Source organism: Pleurodeles waltl, chromosome 4_2 (assembly GCF_031143425.1).
Source record: "Pleurodeles waltl isolate 20211129_DDA chromosome 4_2, aPleWal1.hap1.20221129, whole genome shotgun sequence".
In the NCBI taxonomy this organism is placed as follows: domain Eukaryota; kingdom Metazoa; phylum Chordata; class Amphibia; order Caudata; family Salamandridae; genus Pleurodeles; species Pleurodeles waltl.
In genome coordinates this window covers 328,631,073-328,655,676 of record NC_090443.1, presented here as the reverse complement: position 1 = coordinate 328,655,676, position 24,604 = coordinate 328,631,073, and the positions used below count along the sequence as shown (strand labels likewise).

The window sequence follows — 24,604 nt, the reverse complement described above, 5'->3', positions numbered from 1 at the left end:
TTCCATTGTTTGTGTTAACCCCTCCCGCCGCTTTAATGAACCCCTCCACCACTGCTGCTTTTAACACCTCCTCCTCCTGCTCTTTGTTGTTTTACCCACATCCCTGTTTCAGCCACCTCTTGTGCCCTCCCCTGTCCCCCCCCAACCCTCCTCCCTTGTGTCCTCCACTAGTTCAAATGGTGCACTAGAGTTAAGCATATCTGACTGGAAATAGTTCTGCTTCAGCGGTTAAGAGCCAAACTGTACAAAAAGCTTAAAAGTCTGTTGTTTCAGTGACTGTAGCCCATCTGCGCTCATACTCAGTTGTTGCCTAGAAAGCCCTTTTCAGTTCGAATGACGACAGCCAAGCTTCAGCGCTTTGCCCACATCTGTTAACTTTAACTGGTTTCAGCACTGGATTTGGATTGTCAAGCAGGCACCGGTGAGAAGCCCCTCCCAAGTCTCTATTCGGTTTAGTGAGGCAAGATGCATTGTAGGAGCTTTGAATAAAATGCAACTCTAGGCCTTTGGCTTAATTTCTCTAATGTATCAAACCTAGCACCAGTCTAATTACCCGTTTATCCTTAGCTTACTACTGTTGTGGGTCCATTTTAGTGCACTGCTTGGGCACATTTATTTTAGCTTCATGCCTGTGCCCTTTTATCCAGTTCATTTTCATTTATTCTTTTTATTATTTTAGCTTGGATTCATTTAAATGGCGATATTTTATTATTTTTATCAGTTCTCTTTTCATGCAGGATTGCTATTACTTCCTTCTGCACAGCATTCTCAGCTTCTGCTCTGCTCAAGGCTGTATATGATAATTTACCAAGTATTGCCTGTCCAAGTGTACGTAATACACCTTATACAGAAAAGACGTAGTATCACGTCAGGCCACTTCTTAGAAAACAACAGGTTTTATTATAAAAACACCATGTTGGCACAAATTAGGTTAGAGCGGACACTCCAGCCAGCCATCTTATGCTGTACCATGTCGTTGCAGCTCTGCTGAACTTGGCCTCATCGCTTCGGCCACTTGGTAGGACTACCAGCAGACCACAGGCAAACAACTCCTTTTTATTACTCAGGTATGGGGTCAGGACTTCGTTCCACAGACTAGTTCAGGCAAACAAGGGCTTTCACTGCTATGCTCTCAGGTAGAAGCTAGAAGTGTAGGTAGGGATTTAGGGCCATATGTACAAACACATTTTCCCATTGACACAGAATGGGAAAAACCCTTTGCTACATCTGGCCCTTAGATTCACTAGTTTGAAAGGATTCTGGAACTTTGCATTTGTTTCACACTCTTGGTCCCAATAATAATCATATTGTGTTTAATCTTCCTAATAACTGCAGCTCATGCTCTTTTACAAGGAGTGCAGCTGCTTCAAAAAATACATTGAAACCTGTCCTGTATTTCTGGGTCTTGCATGTATGAGAATGTGTGCAAGTGAGAGGAAGTGTTACAATTTGTTCTAGATCCGAGTGTCATGTCTCAGACTGCCACAAGTCCCCATTACTTTCAAGGTTTGGGTGAGGTGCTGCTAGCTAGCTGGCTGAAAGGTTTAGACCAACCGCTACCAGACCGTGTGGGTTTGACTCAGTGTAGGAGGCTGACCTGGCTTATAGTGGGTACCTTGTGGTACTTACACCGTGTGCCAGGTCCAGTTATCCCTTATTAGTAGATTAGAGATGTTCTAGCAGCTTAGGCTGATAGAGGTAGCTTTAGCAGAGCAGCTTAGGCTGACCTAGGAGACATGCAAAGCTCCAACCATACCACTTATATCACTTAGCACTATATCATAAGAAAACACAATACTCAGAGTTACTAAAAATAAAGGTACTTTATTTCAGTGATAATATGCCAAAAGTATCTCAGAGGATATACTCCCTTAGGAGGTAAGTAATATACACAAAATATACACACACAAACCAAATCAGGTAAGTAAACAGTTAGAAAAGTATTGCAAACACTGTAGAACACAATAGAATGCAATAGGGCAGAATAGGCCTAGGGGCAACACAAACCACATACTCCAAAAGTGGAATGAGAACCACGAATGGACCCCAGGCCTAGTGTAGTGTGTAGAGGGTCACTGGGAGTGTAAGAAAACACAAAGGGTGTCCAAGATACCCCACCCCAAGACCCTGAAAAGTAGGAGTAAAGTTACCCTACTACCCCAGAAAGACAGTAAAGTCGAGATAGGGGATTCTGCAAGGACAACAACTGACTGCAAAGCACTGAAGACGGATTCCTGGACCTGAGGAGCTGCAAAGGAAGGGGACCAAGTCCAAGAGTCACGCAAGTGTCCGGGGGGTAGGGGGTGGCAGGAGCCCACTAAACCCCCGATGAAGGTGCTAAAGGGCTGCCTCCGGGTGGAAGAAGCTGAAGATTCTGCAACAACAGAAGGTGCCAGGAACTTCTCCTTTGGTCAGAAGATGTCCCCCGGCGTGTTGGAGGATGCCGAGTTGTTTCCACGCAGAAAGACCACAAACAAGCCTTGCTAGCTGCAAGAGTCGTGGTTGAAGGTTTTGGGTGCTGCCAGGGCCCAGGAAGGACCAGGAGGTCGCCCCTTGGAGGAGGAGACAGGGGGGCCCTCAGCAACACGGAGAGCCCACGCAGAAGCAGGCAGCACCCGCAGAAGCACCTGAACAGGCGTTCAGAAGATCTGAGCACAACTGTCGACTCAGCACAACAAAAGGGGGTCCCACGAAGTCAGAGTCCAACTCAGCAAGTTGGGCAATACAGGACGGAGTGCTGGGGACATGGGCTAGGCTGTGCACAAAGGAAGTCTTGCAAAAGTGCACAGAAGCCCTAGCAGCTGCAGTTCATGCAGTACAGAGGATTACTGTCTGGCGTGGGGAGGCAAGGACTTACCTCCACCAAATTTTGACAGAAGGGCCACTGGACTGTCGGGGACACTTGGACCCAGCTCCTGTGTTCCAGGGACCACGCTCGTCAGGATGAGAGGGGACCCAGAGGACTGGTGATGCAGAAGTTTCGTGCCTGCAGTGGCAGGGGGAAGATTCCGTCAACTCATGGGAGATTTCTTCTTGGCTTCCAGTGCAGGGTGAAGGCAGACAGCCCTCAGAGCATGCACCACCAGGAAACAGTCGAGAAAGCCGGCAGGATGAGGCGCTACAATGTTGCTGGTAGTCTTCTTGCTACTTTGTTGCGGTTTTGCAGGCGTCCTGGAGCAGTCAGCGGTCGATCCTTGGCAGAAGTCGAAGAGGGAAGTGCAGAGGAACTCTGGTGAGCTCTTGCATTTGCTATCTGGTGAGATACCCACAGGAAAGACCCTAAGTAGCCCTCAGAGGAGGATTGGCTACAGAGAAAGGTAAGCACCTATCAGGAGAGGTCTCTGACGTCACCTGCTGGCACTGGCCACTCAGAGCTGTCCATTGTGCCCTCACACCTCTGCATCCAAGATGGCAGAGGTCTGGGACACACTGGAGGAACGCTGGGCACCTCCACTAGGAGGTGCTGGTCAGGGGAGTGGTCACTCCCCTTTCCTTTGTCAGGTTTCCTGTCAGAGCAGGGCTGGGGGGATCCCTGAACCGGTGTAGACTGGCTAATGCAAAGAGGGCACCATCTGTGCCCTTCAAAGCATTTCCAGAGGCCAGGAGAGGCCACTCCTCTCAGGCCATTCACACCTATTTCCCTCAGGCTGCAGTGGCAGTCCTGTGTAAGAATTGTCTGAGCTCCCTATAGGTGTCAAAAGAAATGCTGCAGCCCATAGGGATCTCCTGGAATCCCAATACCCTGGGTACCTAGGTATCATATACTAAGGAATTATAAGGGTGTTCCAGTGTGCCAATTAGAATTGGTAAAATTAGTCACTAGCATGCAGTGACAATTATAAAAGCAGAGAGAGCATAAACACTGAGGTTCTGGTAAGCAGAGCCTCAGTGATACAGTTAGGCACCACACAGGGAACACATATAGGCCACAAACATATGAGCACTGGGGTCCTGGCTAGCAGGACCCCAGTGAGACATATCAAACATACTGACAACATAGGGTTTTCACTATGAGCCCTGGGCCCTGGCTAGCAGGATCCCAGTGAGACAGTAAAAACACCCTGACATATACTCACAAACAGGCCAAAAGTGGGGGTAACAAGGTTTGAAAGAGGCTACCTTCCTACACTCAGTCTCAGACACACGGTGGTGCTGCTGCAGTCTCATCTCTATGGTGAGAGTCCTACGACATGGCCCCATCATCGTTGGTTAGGCAACAACTTTACGGAGCTCCTCAGTATCTCTGTCTCATTACATGCTACAAACACCATAATTACCTTATACAGAAACATCACTGGTATTAGGGCAATATCGCCCTCAGCTAAATAGGTAGTACCTATCGTAGGACGTAGGTTGTTCAAGCTAAATCATGGGCTCAGTGATGAGTGCGTGGAAGTAACATTCGTGGTTGAGACACAGGACGCATACATAACTGAAATTTTCTATTCCTGGGTCACCTTTCCAGCAGTGGATGGGAACTATTCCCCACCAGTGGAAACACGCCATAGTGAAACCACTGCTCAAGAAGCCCAATCTAAATGCTTCTGTCCTTAATAATTATAGGCCTATTTCCCTGCCGTCAGCCCTTTCTAAGATTCTCGAAAAACACCCATCTGTCTAATTTTCTTGAAGATAATGATATTCTTCATCCCTCTCAGATGGGCTTTAGACCTCTACACAGCACGGAATCGGCACTGATTGGAGTCACAGAAGAAATCATAAAGTGTCTTGGCCAAGGACTGGTGTCAGCAATCATTCTTCTCGACCTCAGCGCCGCCTATGATACCGTAGATCACAATACCTTACTTCAGAGAATGAGGGATACCAGAATCACAGGCGAGGCGTTGAGATGTCTCTCCTCGTTTTTAGAAGAAAGATAATTTCAAGTAATAGACCAATCCTTCTTCTCCAGCTGCTTTAAATGCAGTTGGTGAGTGCCACAGGGCTCTGCTCTTAGCCCCACCTTGTTTAATATATATATGTTGCCATTGGCAAAGACAGTGGAGCCTTAAGGCATCTCCCTAGTTTCATACACGGATGATACCTAGCTGGTGGTCTATTTCTCAAATGAACAGAACTCATCAGAGTTGGTACTTGCCCCCTGTCTACAGGCAGTGTCCAAATGGATGTCAGAGAGTAAATTCAAACTAAATGGAGATAAGACAGAGGTTATGATTCTGGGCCAGCAAGCTCAGCCTAATCTTACTCCCTGTGCGCTCCATTTCCTGGGAGATTTACATCAAGAGTTTAGGTGTCTGGCTCGACCCATGGTTGACCATGGACCAATCAGGTGAAGAAAATTTCTTCTATGTATTTTGGTATATTTAGACTTCTTAGACAGGTGTTCAAAATTCTTCCACCAATCGCCCAAAAACGTATTATCCAGGCACTTATCTCCCACCTGGACTATGGCAATGCCTTGTACTTTGGTGCCCAAAATATGTCCTAAAGAAATTACAGGTAGGGCAGAATATTGCAGCCCGCCTTCTTTTCAACATACCTAGGCATGAATCGGCTAAACCGTCTCTTTCTGCTCTTCATTGGCTCCCAATAGAGCAACGGATAAAGTTCAAAATGTTGGGTTATATCCACAGACCACTTCACAATAAAGGCTCTCCATTTCTGCAATCCCTCGCTTCCTTTCATTTTCCTTCAAGACAACTCACTTCCTCTTCGGCTGCGTTAGCCATACCCCCTTTAGTAAACAAGTCCAAGTGGGGTGGAAGATCTATATCCTACCTTGGTGCCAAGTTGTAGAACTCTCTACCCTTGGTACTATGACAAACTAGAACTATCATTCCGCCGTCTACTTAAAACTTGGTTGTTCTAACCCCTGCCTCTAGTCTGTTTTTCGATGGCTTCTGCTTCTGCGCTGGGAGGACTTCGGGCAGCAATGCGCTCCATAAATTCATATAAAATAACGTAACATAACTTGTGTACATTTCACAATTACACAGTAGCAAATACATCTGGGCAATACAGACCATATGCATATTTAGAAATACCAATATCCTTTCAAGAACACCATAATTGGCTTGATGGCGCCTTACTACATGAGCCACAAAACAATAGGTTCTTTAACTAATGAAGGTCCTCCATGGCCAGGATTGGCCACATATACTCTACACCCTAATGCAGGAAACTTGCCAGTAGCAGGGATAAATCTGGCAACTGTACACTATGTAATGGGCAAGGTACCCATAAAACGTGAAAAATTCTGTTTTGGTTAAGTGCACCGGAAGCAGTGTTTCCCCACACAGGACCCTAAGAAAAACATAGAATTCTCACAATGTGCTTACCCTTCGGGATGGTTCCCTCAGTGGACAACCGTGCCTCTTGGGGTGCAGTCTTTGTTGCACTCTACACTACTGCACACGGTACACCAACACTTGTGAATCTTTCGGAAGTGTTAAAGCAAACTCAATACGAATATGGAGCTGCCCCTGCCCTGGACTTGGGGATGCAGTTAATGGGCAATTTTGCCAGTGTCCTCAATTATATTAAGTAATCTTAAGGGGGATGCAATAGCATTGGCAGTATGCCAGTGGCTTCGGGACGTTCCTCAACAGGAACAAGAGCATGAGTTGCCTAAGATTATCGCCAAAATCTATACTAGTATAGGTTGGGATAGTCTGTAAGCCAGGCAAGGTATACGCCAAATACAAGGTAATTCCAATAAGAATTCTACCAAACAAGCACAAAAGGGTACTAAATAATGCTGGGATAAACAAAAGCTTAATCAAGATAATAAAAAAGAAAGAGGAGAATCTCCACATTCAGATACCTCTGAGAAACAATACAATCTTAGAAACTTTAAAAACTCCCGATAGATACCACTATATTGACACTTGCCAATCTTGCTCATTCAAAGACCCACCCAACAAACGTAGTGAGAAAGGAGGGTGGTCAGAACACCGAAACGAAGATGTGATGTTTCAATCAAAAAGGAAGAGAAACTTCCACAACAAAAACCCCAATTTAAAAAGCAAGCAATCTTGGTGAAAAATGTCACATATATTGAGAACTTTGCTGAAGAACAGGACTGGACAGTGACTCTGCTAGGCAGCGTGGCAGAGGTCACAATAGTTTGCCAGAATCTTCTACAACTTCTGGATGTGACAGCAACTAAACTTTCTTGAAGTAAAAACTTTGAACAGGCGCATGTCCCTATCCCACAGGGTTAATAAATTAAAAATTCAAATTGAGGGAGACCTAGAGCGCACTATTAAAATTATATTTTGGGGAAGATTAACACTTAGTTATGACATTCTCCTGGCAGAAAAAAAGATTAACCACCTGAATTTGTCTGCAAACTCCCACGAGGGGAAGATGTAATTTGCCTTCTTTCTCGGTCCTCGTTCCCGATGCACTAAAAGATCCCTACACCACAGATGGGCAATTGGAACAGGCTCCCGCACTGTACCGCAACCACATAGGGTAGGACAGAGCTTCCCCCTACCATGTTATAACAATTAGATCAAATCCATAGATCCAACGCCAATACCCCATTAAACATAAGGCTAAAGCACCAGTGAACAAAACACTCTCACAACTTGAGTAGAAGAGAGTAATTGAACCCTGGGTATCACCAATGAATAACCATTTGATTCCAGTAACTAAGCCAGACCATTTCTTTTAAAGTCTTAGATTACTGACACCTTAACAGTCATACATGCACATTTACAATATAAAATGCACACAGCACTTATTAACAATTTAGTGTGAAAAATATACAAAACAACCTTGGTTATTTCCCAAATTTTTTTTTTTGCCAAAATCTGGTGCCTGAAAGTAGGGATTTGAGTGCCTTTAGTGCGCTTGGCTTTCAAAGGAAATTTTGCCGCCTCCCTCAAGGGTATAAGAGCAGCCCAAGATTGTTCTCAGCCCGTGTAACATCAATATTATATGATATTGACCCGAGGCATTGTACTATGTAGATGACGTCTACCTCACAAATGACGACCTCAGAACACACTTAGCCCCGGTGGACAGCACTGTTATGGGATTTGCTGAATTGAGCTACAAGTTAAATTTCAAGAAAACAAAACTGCTTTCCTGAGTGTCCTATTTTTTGGATACAAACTATCAGATGAGGGAAAGAGCCTGGGGCTCCACTTTGTAGAAAAATGTGCACAACTACAACCTCCCAGTACCATCAAAAAGTTACAGTCATTACTGGGCTTTTTCAACATTGGCAGAACTTACATTCCAGACTATGCGCAACGCATAAAACCTCTTTATGACTTAATTTGTCCAGACTGATCAAGCCAACATTGGACACTTAAACATACACTCATTCTTAGAGCATTACAAGACATGCTTGAAGCTAAACATTTACATACATGTGACAACAAAACAAACTTGGTCATCAGGATAATTCCTGGTGCAATCGGGTTCACCTATGCAACATTCAATGAAGGTGATACCGTACCCATAGCATACAAATCACAGTTGTACTTCAACGCTGAACAGCGTTTTGCAACCACAGAAAAAATACTGACTGCTGTCCAGATGGCTATCATAAAGGAGAGACCTCTTGCCCAGAGGAAACGCATCATCGTCGTTACCCCAATATCACCCCTTGATGCTATTACCAAAGCTAGCGAACTAAACATAAAAGCATTACACTCACTTTGGATCCAATAGGCAGCGTCTCTAATGGCCACTGATATTCATTATGTTTTTGAACCAAAACTACAGACCCCAGAATTTCTCCAATAAGAACTTGCCTACCCCGGGTCCGCTGACATCTTGGCTCCTGAACAATATTGAGTCAAGATTTGAAAGTCTTCATCGGGACATATGCTGTTGCAGCATTCCACTCAGACTAAGGCACTGTTTTTTGCCACCAGGGCATTCAGGGACACCATGGCATCGTTGGGTGTATAACTGCATTTCTCGTCTCCCTATTATCCCGAGGGAAGTGCGATTGTGGAGCGGAAAAAACAAGACTTGAAGCAATCCTTAACAGCAGGAGTACAAGATACAGGTCGTAGTTGGCTGCACCACCTGTAGGGAGCCTAAGAAAACATTAAATATTCTGCCCAGAAGGTCTTTGGGAGGAGGTACCCCGTACTAATCTGTTCGGGTCACCTATGTATGTCCCGAATTTTGGTTGCTCTGGTGCGGTGGTGGCAGAAACACCTTTTGAGATAAATGAAGGTATCGCTATCTTGCAGCAATTACAACAGTTCTGTGATCAAAACAAATCTGCACACGCCTCCACCTTGGAAATGAGGATTTGCCAACAACATCCAATGGCTGGATTCCTCAAGTTGGGGATCTAGTGCGTGAAAACATTGCTGTAAAGAAGGAATTTGGCCCACCATATAGAGAACTGGTTCCAGCACTGGGAATACACAGTAACAGAACTGTCATTTTAGCACTACTGCCTGGTTCTAAAGAAAAATAATTTCAATTGACAATGTCAAGTTACACCATATGGCCAGTCCTGTACAGTAAACTGTGAGGACTCCTGGGTAGTTCCCATACCCCTCTCACTGCCCATCAGGATGTACCTTTAATAATTAAACAATGATGAAGAAACTTCCCCGAGCTTGGGAAGTGTCGAAAATGATCCTTCATTAGTTCCTGTCACCACATGATCGACAAGGAATGCCCAAAACTCTGACTTATATTATTCAAATTCACCACAAACGAATGGGCTCAATTAACCACCAAGGAATACATCTGCCAGTTCTCTTTCATCTGCACTGGCTCCAGTTTTTGCACAAACTGCTTCTGGTTACTTTGCTGACATCAACAATTCGTTTTTGTCAGGACTCCCCTGCCCCTGTCCCAGGTCTGTGTCATTTGCCAACTGCGGGGATCACGGCTCAATCATGTGCGTTTACTGCCTAGGTATACGTGATTTCCTGTGGTGTTCCTTGCTATGTCACCATAATCCTTTTGTGGAATACTTCCTGGGCTATAGTTAGCGCTTGGCACGATGTATGTTTGGAACCATCAATGCTTATTGTGGTTCTCACTGTGTATTACTTTTGCTGTTGCCAATGCTTGATTAGACTTTTGTTTAGCAGGAACACCAAGAGAAGTGGAGAAGTGTGGCTCAATGGTTAGAGCGGCAGACCCTGAAGCAGAGATCTGGCTCAAGACCAGGGTTCAAGTCCCGCTTCGGCAGGTCTTGGGCTCAATTCCCCTTGACCAGATAATTCTCGCCTCAGTGCCTAATCTAATTCATGGGTCCCACTCTGCAACTCTGGGCAATAGCTTGCTTAATCTCCACAACGGCCCCAACAGCGCTTGGATGCCTGGCTTCACCCTGGGGGTGCTCAGGAGTGGGCCCCTCACAGGGAAAAGCCAGGAGGGGTTCCATAGCGGTATGAGTACAGCGCCTTGAGACCCTAACGGGTGAGTAGTGCGCTATACAAGTGCTAATTTACATTTACAAGCATGTTGCTTGGACTGATGGCTTTTTCCATTACTAGACAGCCACCACGCCCCCATGACTGTGCAGGAGAGGCCTGCCACGTGTCTTCAAATGGCAATCCTGATTGGCAATAAAAGCCATTGCCTCGCATATGTCAGTGCTTGGCTTTGTTTCCTGTTGCAACATACGTTTCTGGTTGCCTCCCACCTTCTCTCTTCGGTCTCATCGGTCTCATCGGAGTCCTCCAGTTTGTTCTTGGCTCCAGCACTCTGCAGGTTCACCGGCAACAGTATTCTGATACAGCTAAGTGTAGTACGCCTCTGGGGGAGACGCAGCATGCGGTGAACAATGCAAGTCGCACTGTAGCGTCAGGAACAGAGAATTTGTGTGATTAAGCCGCAGGTGATAAACACTTCAAAAACAAATTCTTGAACAGACTGCAACAAGTGTTTTTGGGAGCATATATTGAAACTAATCTGTGTCACACTTGATTTGAAGCTCTTTGGCAGCACATTTCAAATAGAGAGATACTCATAGGTTTTGAACAAGCAGACAATGTTGAAAACCTCAGATATGTTTCCTATTGTTATTTTCATGTTAATGCTTTCCAGTATGCATGTTAAGTGTTTACAAACTGCATGAGAGCCAGTCCTTTTTATGTTCCTTTCCGTTACCTTTTCTTTGAGCATCACACCAACTGTGAGATTTATTTTATTTTACTCCTTATGATTATGTTATTGGTTACAGAGTGCCTTGAACTGCCTGAGATGCCAGAGTAGAACATGTTATAAGAGAGATTTAAGAACTCAAGGGATCCTCCTCATCCCTAAGGACATTAAGTAGGAGAAACTCCTTATCTGTCCAATTTATAGAAAGTGAAGAGAATAAACCGAGTGACCCGACTGGGTGCCAGGTGATTGTTTGACAGACTTTTGTTATTGTAATAAGATATTAGTCCCCTCCATAAGTATACTGCCTCACTGATTCATGTGTCCTTCCTTGTCGATCCAGAATGTGTCTCCACGATGACACTGATGACCTACAACATTCCTGAAGACACAGGAGCCTCAGCTGGACCAGGTGACAAGGTGTAGTAGTGTCTTTCCTTCTCTTCCAATCCCCCTTATCTTTTGGGACAGCTGTTGGAACTCCTGTAACATATTAATAGTGCCAAGAGGTGTCCCAGGAGGTCAGGGTGCTCATCAACCCTGAAGACATCCTGCTTTTCAGGTGAGTGGCTGCACTCTCACAGTTTTCAAACTGTTCAGCATCATCTGCAACACCTGTATCAAAAGCATGTAAGCACTACATGTGACTAGAAAATAAAATATCAGATTGATTACCTGTGGCTACTTTTGACTTTAATTGCCTTTCTGCTTTGGATTGGTTTTGTGATCATCTTTTTCTTGCTGATACGTGCTCATTACCTTCCTGAACGCTTTGCAGTTGAACTGGTGGATGAGGGTTAGAAACCTTACCTATCCTCACGTAAGGTCCGAAGAGACTTGTCCCTTGTTAACCTTTCAGCTGTTTGGGATAAAGTACCATTCAATATCTTTGGGCCTACAGTTATGATTCAAATTCCATATGTATTTAAATTTTCTAAGAATAATCTTATAACACCAGGGGTTGTTTTGGATGACTGGGATGTAAAAACTGTTCATTCTATGCTTTCTGAGCTTGAGAATTATACTGTATTTGAAAGTGAAGATGTTTATATGACAACTGCAAATTATGGGGAAATATTTTGCTACCACCATTACTGACATTATTTTCTGCATAGACCCAGTACCCCGAGAACAGTTTATAATTCCACACAATGGGAAAATTGTCCGACCCCACCAGTGGGGAGTTCAAAAACATATGTAAAAAGGTTTTCATATTTTTCGGGGCATGATGTTAAAAGTGTTGATTCTTATTATTTAAAATTGCCACCTTCAAAAGGGAACGTTTTGTTAACTGACATTAAATTGATTTATTCTGATTCCTTTGTTTCCCAGTTGACTATAGGAGGCTATGAATACTGGTTGAAGTCAATTGACTTAAAGAGTGTGTGAAGAACTAGAGATTGGCAAATACAGGGTAGGAAAGCTTTATTTAAAGCATGCCTTGTTTTGCTCCAAATTAGATTTCTCATTGAAACTGTGCAACAAACAAGTTGCTTAAGCTTGGCGATAATTTAAAAAAATTAATGCACCAGGTATTCCGTCACCAGCAAAACTTGATAAATGGCAAAAGATTTTAAATGTCACTGAAGAACAGCTCAATGGGTGGTTTCAGAACGGCATCCTTAATTCAACACTTTCAGGTCCCAACAGGTGGTTATTGTGGCTAATGGACACAAATGGCTGTCATATGCATTTTGACAACTCCACACAGGGTTTTAGAGCAAGCAGACCTGACCCTTGTTACGTCCCTACACAACACTCTGGTATTGTTACTACATATAGCATGTGTAAACTATGTCAACAATAGTTAAAAAAAAATACACATTAACAGCTGTTAAAAACACCTTAGACTCCTGTCAGAAGATGTAGACTTACAAGACTTCTTGTTAGGTACCAGGAAACCACGCACAAAACATTTCTTATATGCAATATATAATGACCTTTGGAAGCTTTCCGAAAAGGAGGCTGCTGCCCGGTTAAGGCAAATAGTTCAGGAAAATTTGCAGAAAGCTCTAGCGGTTGTCGATAATGGGACAAACACGTTGTCCAACCGCATTTACACACTAAACAACATTGTGTCATCTGCCATAGAGATCATTCAGAATGATATGTCACTTTTACATCACAGACAGAGCCAGCTTAGGTCCATCATGCAGGTGGGTTGGATGGTACACCTTCTCAGACGTGGCAGCACGTTAATTCCAAGGGGTTATTTGCTGCATTTAATTTTAAGCGGAAACAACAGATAATGGCTAAGAAAGAACCAACTAATGTCATGTTTAACATCAGAAAGTAAGAAAAGTTGCCTTTTACTGCGGTGGTAATTCCATCAGCATTGTGGTTAATACATTGAGTAATACATTTCTTCCAATGTTCCAACATTCCAGTTTACTTCATGTTTGAAACATTTTCCAGTAGGCAGATTTGAGCGGTTGGGAGGCAGCTACGTCTATCGAGTGTGGGAGCCATCCTTTTCATACAAATGTTTCTATAGTACAAAGGAGGTCTTCCTAGCGGCGAGACTTCTGTGACCCATTCAATGATTTGCAAATAGCTGTCCTTGCACAGAGCCTGTAATGTTTCAGCTGCAAACCTAGCTTGTTATCTGAAGGGTATTCCGGTCCTTTTGACTCATCCAGTGTTCCAGGTGCTCTTGAAGGGGAGTTACGTGATACTGAGTGATGAAGGCTGCTGTGGTATGATGGCTGGCGTTGCCTACAATGTTTTGGTCTCTTAAATTGTGATTTGTTGTGAAAATGTGCCCCCCCCACGCGAGACATAAATGTAGCAGACATATGGCCTCATATTGCTACTTCTAATGTAAATTTTAGCAAGCTGATCAGACAGAAGACTTTTTTGTTTAAAAAACACGAGGTGCTTACATCTGTCCATTAGACCTATGATCTTCAAGTAGCAAGGTTATCCACAGATGCAGTCCCTATTAAATAGCAAATTTCCAAAGCATTTAGTTGAATGGATTTGTCTCATCTTTAATGCATTCAACACCGCTGGAATTGTGGATTTTTTTAAGGCTGTTGTTTTTGATTTTGTTAAAACCATTCAAATCGTGTTTGGAGTTATACCTTCAGGCCGTCTCACTATATGAGTGTTTTGGGGGATTCCCAATACCTTTGGCATTAATTGGGGGTATTCTGCTTCTAGAGCAACACAAGGCATGCTGGGGCTCTTGACCCACCGTCATAGCCTCCATCATCCATTTTTGGGATACTGTTCCATCAAAAGCATGTGAGAACCTTTTGCAGTCAGAGAAGCTTGAGATAAAACATAAAATATACAGATACAGTTTGTATGAACAGCTCTTATTAATGGTCAGGCACAGATATCACAAGCCTTCAGCCCTCCTCTACACATTCAGATCAAGAACAGGTGTTCTCGCCTTACCAAAAGGGGATGGATTTCCAACAGATAAGCCCTCATTTTGCAGGCTGGACACTCTCTTTAGAGGGGCCTTTTTCTGGGTTCTGTCTCTTCCTCGTCCCTTGGTTCCACCTGTGATGCCTTCCTCTTTGGTCATTTTCCTCACCCTTGATCTTCCTCCCTGCAAAACAAAATTACAATGTTTACTACCTCTAAATAGACCTCAAACAGTGAACCTAAAATGTATCAGTTGAATTCGCATTTGCTATCAATATCCCCATGTAGGCCATAGGGTTGACACATTAAAGGGCATATCATATGGGGCAAACCAGTGTGTACAATCAGGAGGCAGGGAGGAAAGGTGGAGCAGAAAGTGGGGAACGGAGGACAGCAATAGAGATGGAACAAGACTGCAGACTGTAATAAGATGACGAGACTGACTGCATCACAATTCCAGAAACCTATTTCTTTTTACTATTCTACGTGCATGGGGCATTGATTAAACAAAGCCTTGAGAAAGTCTGAGGCCAACTTATTAGCAAGGGATGTAAGCCACTGATGTTGAACCAAACTACTTTGTGAATCATCTTTATATTCATACCGAAATTACTTGGAATCATATGGCCTCAAAATTAAAAACTTCAAGGCTACTCAAAGTCAAATTGCAATTGCTTTAATTTGCAAACCTCATTACAACTTTAATAACTGTCATTAAAATGTAAAATCTCTATTACTTAATACATCTGTGAAACATGTACTCCTTTACGTCACAACTTTTTTTAGGTGATTATGTTCCCCTACAATCGAACAGTTTACTTAACATCACTTCTTGCAGCAAGTTTGTTCACTGTATCCTTTTAAATTGACTGTTTTACTTATAAAATATCATCTGGAATTACCCTTATATCTAACATGCATATTCAAATCCTTTTAACTTCAATGGCTGACAATGATCACTGTTTTTTAACGTAAAGTTATTGTTAGACATTAACTATGCTTTATTTAAGGGGGCATGGCCAAACAGATCCAAGATGGCAGTGTTTTAATCCTGCTCCGCCGGTCAGAGAATTTATCCTGCTTGCCGCCTCGGTCAGGCCTTTGTCATCAGCCGGCTGGGGGGGCCACAAACTGTCACCAGCAGCATGGCTTGAGGCAGATGTGCTTGGGGACTGTTGAGAGGCCTGGCGTGTGGTACCCGGAGGAAGGCTGCCCATGTCGAGCCTGCGTTACTGCACTGCCCGAACCCTCTGCAACAGTGCTCGCCGCTTACGGCACCACCCCAGTACCTTCCTGTGGTGCAGTCCTGGGGGGACCATGAAGGAGCGGGTCTGACTGGGAATGGCCGGGGGTGGGGGAGGGCGCATTGGGGCTTCTACGCCATGTCATCTCAGTCGCGGCCTATCACTCAATATCACCCGGCTTGCTGAAAAGGGCCACAGCTAGGCTGGAATACAAAACCTGCAGACGTAAACGGGTGGCTGGCGGAGCTGCATTGGACACCTTCCACACCACTGCCAATAAAGTGAGTGAATATGACAGCGCTGTTTACCTTCTTATGGGGATTCTTGACTATTACATGTACTGCTGCATTTGGACAGAAATACTGGCTAAGACTGCACTCACCTTCAATTGTATGAATCTTTGCCACCATCAGACAGTACAAAGAACAATACTAGCAAACTGCAGGTGTAGTGCTTTGTAGCATGATACTGCCTGGTTGAATATTACCTGTACCACTTCAATTTAGATATAAATATTAACTAAGACTGTGTTAACTCTCTACTACATAAATCCTTGTTACCATCAGATGACGTAAAGTGCAATATCAGCAACCTACAAATTAAGTGCTTTGTAGTAGGATACTACCTGGACCTGATCTGCAGTATAATTGCTCCCATTCAGTTTGACCAATTAGCTATACATACCTGGTACGCTTGTCGGTCCAAAAATGGGCAAAACAGATGCGAAGCAGCAGTGGCTCACCTTTGAAGCCAAAAGGCAGTCACGTCAGACGGCGCCACTGGCTGACCAGTGCCCCAGCAGACAGGGGGATGCGGGTCTGACATACCCTCCAGAAGAGGACCTCAAATCAATCCTATTTGAAATGCGCTCCAGCCTCACCACCACAGATTACAGGCTTGATTCCTTGACTAGGCACATGGACAACGTGAAAGATTGTATTGATAAACACCAGGAGCACCGCAGGGGTGGTGAACTACGTATTTCTGATGTCGAGGGTGCGCATACACAGCAGGCGAAGGTTGTGGAAGAAATGAAGACTGAACTGTGTAATGTTCAGTTGAAAAATGATGATTTGGAGGCACAGTCTAGGAGACAAATGTATGCATTATGGGAATTCCTGAAACTACAGCAATGGGGCGAACTGAAGATTATATTGAACATTTGTTTCTCCAATTGTTCGGCGCTGAGAAATTCTCCCAGTCTTTTGTTAGAGAGAGGCACGTAGATTATTGGCCCCTCGACTGATTCCAGGCGCCCCTCCCAGGCCCATTATTATGAAGTTCCTAAAATTTAGGGACAGAGACCAGGTGCTTCGTCTAGCCTGGGACGCCAGGGAGGTTCACTATGAAGGGATACACAAAGTTATTTCCCGACTTCACACAACCTGTGCAAGATGCCTGCAAAAAATGGCTCCCTGTCAAGAAAGCACTCCAAGAACAGGGCATCTACTACACTATGCTGTATCCCACGTGACTTTCATTCACATGGAAGTGTAAACAGAAGAATTTCATGGATTCTGCAGCAGCCCTCTCCTTCCTGCAGAATCTTCCTGTAGGAAGTCGGCTCTGTATATACTATTTCAAAGTAAGAAATAGTGTGCACAGAGTCCAAGGGTTCCCCTTAGAGGTAAGATAGTGGCAAAAGAGATCATTCTAATGCTCTATTTTGTGGTAGTGTGGTCGAGCAGTAGGCTTACCAGAGGGTAGTGTTAAGCATTCGTTGTACATACCCAGGCAATAAATGAGGAACATACACTCAAAGACTTGCTCCAAGCCAATAGGCTTTTATATAGAAAAATATATTTTCTTAGTTTATTTTAAGAACCACAGGTTCAGGATTTACAGGTAATACTTCAAATGAAAGGTATTTCACTTAGGTACTTTAGGAACTTTGAATAATCACAATAGCATGTACAGTTTTGACAATAAGCTATTTTAAACGTGGACCCAGTGCAAAAATCAACAGTTCCTGGGGAGGTAAGTAGAGGTTAAGTTCACAGGTATGTAAAACACTTACAGGGTTCAAAGTTGGGTCCAAGGCAGCCCACCGTTGAGGGTTCAAGGCAACACCAAAGTTACCACGCCCGCAGCTCAGGGCCGGTCAGGTGCAGAGGTCAAAGAGGGGCCCAAAACACATAGGCTTCAATGGAGAACAGGGGTGCACCGGTTCCAGTCTGCCAGCAGGTAAGTACCTGCGTCTTCGGGGGGCAGACCAGGGGGGCTTTGTAGGGCACCGGGGGGGGGGGCACAAGCAGGCACAGAAAGTACACCCTCAGCGGCACTGGGGCGGTCGGATGCAGAGTGCAAACAGGTGTCGGGTTTTGTATAGAAAGCAATGGGGAGACCCAGGGGTCTCTTCAACGATGCAGGCAGGCACAGGGGGGGCTCCTCGGGGTAGCCACCACCTGGGCTAGGTAGAGCATCGCCTGGGGATTGCTCCTGCATTGGAGTTTGGTTCCTTCAGGTCCTGGGGGCTGCGGTGCAGTGTTGGTTCCAGGCGTCGGGTCCCTTGCTACAGGCAGTCGCGGTCAGGGGAGCCTCTGGATTTCCTCTGCAGGCGTAGCTGTGGGGGCCCAGGGGGGTCGTCTCTGGCTACTCACAGGCTCGCAGTCGCCAGGGAGTCCTCCCTGTAGTGTTAGTTTTCTGCAGGTCGAGCCGGGGCATCGGGTGCAGAGTGGAGAGTCTCACGCTTCCGGCGGGAATCGTTAAGTCTTTAAAGTTGTTTCTTTGTTGCAAGAAAGTTGCAGATTGTTGAACAGGGCCGCTGTTCACGGGAGTTTCTTGGTACTTGGTTGTAGGGCAGTCCTCTGAGGCTTCAGAGGTCGCTGGTCCCTGTTGGATGTGTTGCTGTTGCAGTTTTCTTCGAAGTTGGGAGACAGGCCGGTAGTGCTGGGGCCAAAGCAGTTGTCGTCTCCGTCTTCACTGCAGGGCTTCAGGTCAGCAGTCCTTCTGGTTAAGGTTGCAGGAATCTGGTTTCCTAGGTTCTGGGGGCCCCTAAATACTGAATTTAGGGGGGTGTTTAGGTCTGGGAGGGAAGTAGCCAATGGCTACTGTCCTTGAGGGTGGCTACACCCTCTTTGTGCCTCCTCCCTGTGGGGAGGGGGGCACATCCCTAATCCTATTGGGGGAATCCTCCATCCACAAGATGGAGGATTTCTAAAAGTAAGGGTCACCTCAGCTCAGGACACCTTAGGGGCTGTCCTGACTGGTGGGTGACTCCTCCTTGTTTTTCCCATTATCTCCTCCAGCCTTGCCACCAAAAGTGGGGGCAGTGGCCGGAGGGGCGGGCATCTCCACTAGCTGGGATGCCATGGGGCGCTGTAACAAAAGGGGTGAGCCTTTGAGGCTCACTGCCAGGTGTTACAGTTCCTGCAGGGGGGAGGTGAGAAGCAGTGTGAGGTTGGCATGGCACTCTGCTGAGTGAGGGGTCCCTAGGGTGGTATAAGACATGCTGAAGCCCTCAGAGACCTTCCTTGGCATCAGGGCCCTTGGTACCAGGGGTACCAGTTACAAGGGCTTACCTGAGTGCCAGGGTTGTGCCAATTGTGGAGACAAAGGTACAGTTTAGGGAAAGAACACTGGTGCTGGGGCCTGGTTAGCAGGGTCCCAGCACACTTTCACGTCATAACTTAGCATCAGCAAAGGCAAAAAGTCAGGGGGTAACCATACCAAGGAGGCATTTCCTTACTCTTCCTCTCTCAAAGTATGCCATGTTACCGCATGTGCATGTTGAGGATACATCATCCCTGGATGAGGTGGAATAACTAACCATCTGAATACTGTATGCATCTCTGCAAATGTGGAAGAGATGAGCTGGTCCCCAAGAAACATCCGTTCTACCATTGCACTGCTTGCGCTGCAGCTCTTGCACGAACTCTAAGGATCGTATCACATGCTATACAATATTGGCTTCTTCTTAATGTTTTATGATGTTATCCACTGAGAGCCTTTCCTGAGTCCTGTGATATTGTGCTACCTGTGCTGGGTGATGCTACACTGTCAGTGCTCTGACCGCCTCACGGCTTTATGTTATGTTAACTCATGGGATGAATGATGCGACACCGAGTTTGGGTTTAACTTCACATTTAGGTTCTTCAATTAGTTTGGTGATTCACTGGGAGGTTGGACCCTGGTGTGGGACGGTGGGGGTGGAGGGTGTCAGGTGGCAGAATGGTTTGCACTATTTCTAAAGGGATTACTTCTTGTAACATATGGCTGAGAACTGATGTACAAGAATACATATTAACAGCACATTTGGTTACTGATGGTGAATAAGCCTACATGTGAAGGATTGGCATAAACTTTTATAACACAGAAATGTCCTGGGTCTAAATAATCCTCGTAAATGTCAACAGGTCCTTGCCTATCTCAACAGACATGGAGCGGGCATTATTTATTTGCAAAAAAACATACCTCATGGCTGGTAGAGGGACACAATTGCCCACTTCCTGGGGCGTTTAACAATACTTTCTTTCTTATTCATCCTACTCCATGGTAGTGGCCATCATTATTTGTAAACATGAGCCCTTCCGCCATCTCCGGACCATAGCGTATTCGGACGGTCATTGTTTAATACTCCAGGGGCTCATTGGTCACACTAAGATAACGATCCTTAACACATATGGCCCAAACGTTGACTGCGCAGACGTATACCATATGATACTCAAACACTGCCTTGAAGTTGACTCTGGCCCTACCCTTAGGGAGGGGACCATAATTTAATATTGGATATGGACTTAGATTGCTCAGTCCGCCATGAGCATTGTTTGACAAGAGCTCGTGCTGCTTTTTTTTTTTTTTTTTTGGATATCATGGTACAGTTCGACCAGCTTGACATTTGGGGCGAGTTGCGGGGAATGACCCAGAAGTATACATTTAACTCCTTGGCACATAATACCTCCTCATGACTTGATTACTAAGTGAGTTCCCATGTGACGAGCTGGACAAAGACTGTACGACACTTGCCTTGCACTCTAAGTTCACTCTCCGGTGAGCTTACTGCTTACCTTACCAACAGCCTGGGTGCAGGTGCCGAATTGGAGACTCCAACCCAAGATGTTACTAGATGTTGCACTTGGAGTAGAAATTCACTCCACAATAAAGAACGATGTCACCTTAAATTAAGGCTTTTTCGATATACTGCCACGTACTCATAGGCCTTGAAGGCTGTTATCCGGGACGGATGCATCGCAAAAAGGCTGGGAATCCTCAATCAATCAGAGGGAGACATGCACAGCTCGAAAAATAATTATGGACATTGGCGCTCTGTTACAAGGACGGAGCTTGTTGGAGCCCCTGAGGACACTATTACTGGAATTTCAGGATGATGTGGAAAGAGAGGTAAAAAAAAAAGTAAATATGCGCTGGGTAGGAAATATAGGGAAAGAGATAGGTCGCCATGTTGCTAAAACCCTGGGTCACTACTGATTACGTTCATACTGTTGACACATCTGAAGGACACTCTCTGCATGACCCTCAGAAGATCATTCAGGAATTTGTTACCTTTTACCCTGAGCTATACACCCCCTACATGTAGGCTACTCCAGCAGAGGTGGATAACTATCTGCAGCAGGTCGCTCTGGCTTGGTTAGATCGGGCACGCCATGAGGTACTCTTCCGACCTTTAACTGCCAAGAAGATTGAACAAGTTATTACGCAACTGACAAATGGGACGGCACCTGGGAGTGATGGATTCCCGGCGGAGTTCTATAAAACATAAGCCGCGGTGTTAGCAACTATTTTGCATGAGGTATATACTGAGGAGTTCCAGCGAGACACGCTCCCCTTCTCTATAAGAGAATCCATCATATTCACGGTCCTCAAACCAGATAAACCCCCACATATGTGCGACTCATATCGCCCCCTCTCTCTCTCATCAATGTGGACGGTAAGATTCTGGCCAAACTATTGGCTAATCGTTTTCTGCCACTGATGCCAAAACTGGTTCGACTGGACCAGTCGGGCTTCATTCTGATCCATTTCATGGCAGATAACCCTTGAACCCCTTATTCACCCTCACACACCAGTTGGATCTGGAGATGATGGTTGTTGTGACTTTTGAGATGCCGCTAAAGCATTTGACACTGTTGAACAGCCTTTTCTATTCACAGTGTTACCTAGAATGGGACTGGGTGAGGTGTTTGTGAAGTGGGTGTAGTTGTTATACACGGGCACGTTTACGTTTGAAGGGTGGCATATCAGAACAGTTGTAGATAGGCCAGGGCAAGTGGCAGGTATGTCCCCTATTGCCCCTTCTTTTTGCCCTCATAATGGAACCGATCACTTGCGCCTCAAGAGGATTCCATCACCGACAGGGGGTAAATATGGGATTCCGTTATACAATATTGTCACTGTACGCAGATGATGCGATGCTTGAGGTTAGAGATCCAGCTGTCAACTTGAATACCATTATACAGGAAATAACTGACTGGATGGGGGTCGGGACTTAAGATTAATTGTTCTAAATCAATAATGGTCCCCTTGACTGATGCCACCACTAAATCCGACACACCCACGCCTTGAAAAATCATAAAAATGTTACTAGACCTGCAGGTCGAGTATCTTAAATAACCTACTCTACCTAACTGTAATGTACTTGACCCGTAAACGGGTCTCAAATTGTGTGATCCTAGGCAAATAGTTTACAGAGTCTCCTTTTTCTTCATTCTCACATATGATTGCACCTTCAAATATTTGAGCTCAGCATTTCTGCAGTAGAAACAAAACCTCTTTTGTTTGATTAAGTAAACTAAAGCTTGCTGCATGTATCACAATAATCTAGCCCACATATAGGGTACACATGACCCTGACTTCTTTTAGTTTACTAATAGCATTTCCATTAGGGAATGAGTGTTTCTCTGTTTGTTTAAATACTCACTTTTAAAACCTATATTACTAAACCATGATTTGTTAGCATATTGTCACCTACACACACTAAAATCTAAGAAATTCCAAAAAACCTTTCAATTAACCTGCAGCTTTACTGATAAAACTATATAGTGTATTAACAATATGTAAAATTGGGTTTCAGAAGAAATCCTTTGCACATCAACACTTAGGGGGTCATTACAACATTGGCGGTAAAAGCTGCTTACCACCGCGCAGAAGACCGCCAACACACCGCCGCCGCGGAATTCCACCACGGTCATTATGACCCACAGCTCGGAATCCGCCAAAATTTAGACACCCACACAAGTCCGCCACACCAAAGGTCAGTGATAAACTGGCGATAACAAAACCTCCACCGTCACGCCAACAGGAATACGCCCACACTATCAAGACCCATGATTCCATGCGGCGGTCTTTCGACCGCGGTATTCCATTGGCGGTACACACCGCAGCGCTCAAAATACACTCACACATATAAAACACATCCACATTGGACAATCCGAAATACACACACCTGATACACATACACACACCATTCCCACACAAATACAATATAAAACACACACCCACATCACCCACAAACCCCTACGACAACAACTGCGACTGAAGGCCACACAGAGACACCACCATCTACAAACTTGCATCCACAGGCACTCCACACCGTCACTCACACAACATCCACGCACCTTACACAATACACCACTAAATATCACCCCACACATCACAACACACACCAACCCACACATCACCCACACCACCCCATGGCACGGCAAAGACACCCCAGGTTCTCTGAGGAGGAGCTCAGGGTCATGGTGGAGGAAATCATCCGGGTAGAGCCACAGCTATTCGGATCACAGGTGCAGCACACCTCCATAGCTAGGAAGATGGAGCTATGGCGAAGAATAGTGGACAGGGTCAACGCAGTGGGACAACACACAAGAAATAGGGATGACATCAGGAAGAGGTGGAACGACCTACGGGGGAAGGTGCGTTCCGTGGTCTCAAGACACCACCTTGCAGTTCAGAGGACTGGCAGCGGACCCCCACCTCCTCCCCCAAAACTAACAACATGAGAGGAGCAAGTCTTGGCTATTCTGCATCCTGAGGGCCTCGCAGGAGTAGCTGGAGGAATGGACTCTGGTAAGTCAAATCTTTACTACTATATCACCCAGCCTACCTGCATCCCATCATATACACCCACCCTCACCCTCACCCTCACCGTCATCACTCAAACTCCTCACAAATGTCCCAATATCACAAACCACGCATCCCAACACCAAGCCCTGCATGCAACACCAAAGCATGGACACCCATCACCAAAGCATGGCCACTGTACATACCCATACACCCCCTAAAACATCATCACACAAGGTCCCACACTGGAATGCTGGCCATGGGGACACAGTCACCCACCCATTGCACACCATGGCACACACAGAAGCAATAATCATGCTTTTACACCCCTGCAGGACCCCTACCCAACGTCACCGGACAGGAGGGTCCAGACATGTCCACACCACCAACAGAAGAGGCCCACAGTGATGACAGCAGCTCTGTCCAACTGGATCTAGACGACCAGCCCGGCCCATCTGGGTCCTCGGGACAGTCGGTTCCCCTCACACTGGCACAGGCCACCACAGAGCTTGCCCCCTCTGGAAACACCAGCACAGCACCCACCCAGCGGACCCATACCTCTGTCCCCAGGACACATCAATCAGTAGTGTGTCCACCACTACAGGGAACCCAGGCGAACCCACCACCCCAACAACAACAGGGACCTGGGGGCAGTGGCAGTGGGCACACGGTTCAGGGGACAGAGGCCCAGGGTAACAGGGGAACTGGGAGGGCTGTTGTGCGACAGGGGGAGGACAGGCCCAGGGAACCCACTCTCCACGAGGCCCCCTCCAACATCATGGGAGCCTACCATCATTCCCAGGAGACGATGGCAACGGTACTGGACAAGTTTCAGGAGACCCAGCGGCTGCAGGAGGAACAGTATTTGGGCTTCAGGGAGGAACTCAAATCCATCAATTCCACCC

The 24,604-nt window shown here is 45.6% G+C and overlaps 1 protein-coding gene across 1 annotated transcript in view; it reads right to left on the bottom strand.

Annotated features, from left to right (window-relative positions):
* LOC138293858 (probable endonuclease 4) overlaps positions 1-24,604 on the bottom strand; it is a 207,755-nt gene that overhangs the window by 92,258 nt on the left and 90,893 nt on the right. The window contains exon 2 of the mRNA XM_069233162.1: positions 14,461-14,617. Coding sequence (XP_069089263.1) covers positions 14,461-14,617 — 157 coding nt within the window. The remainder of the gene's footprint in view (positions 1-14,460; positions 14,618-24,604) is intronic.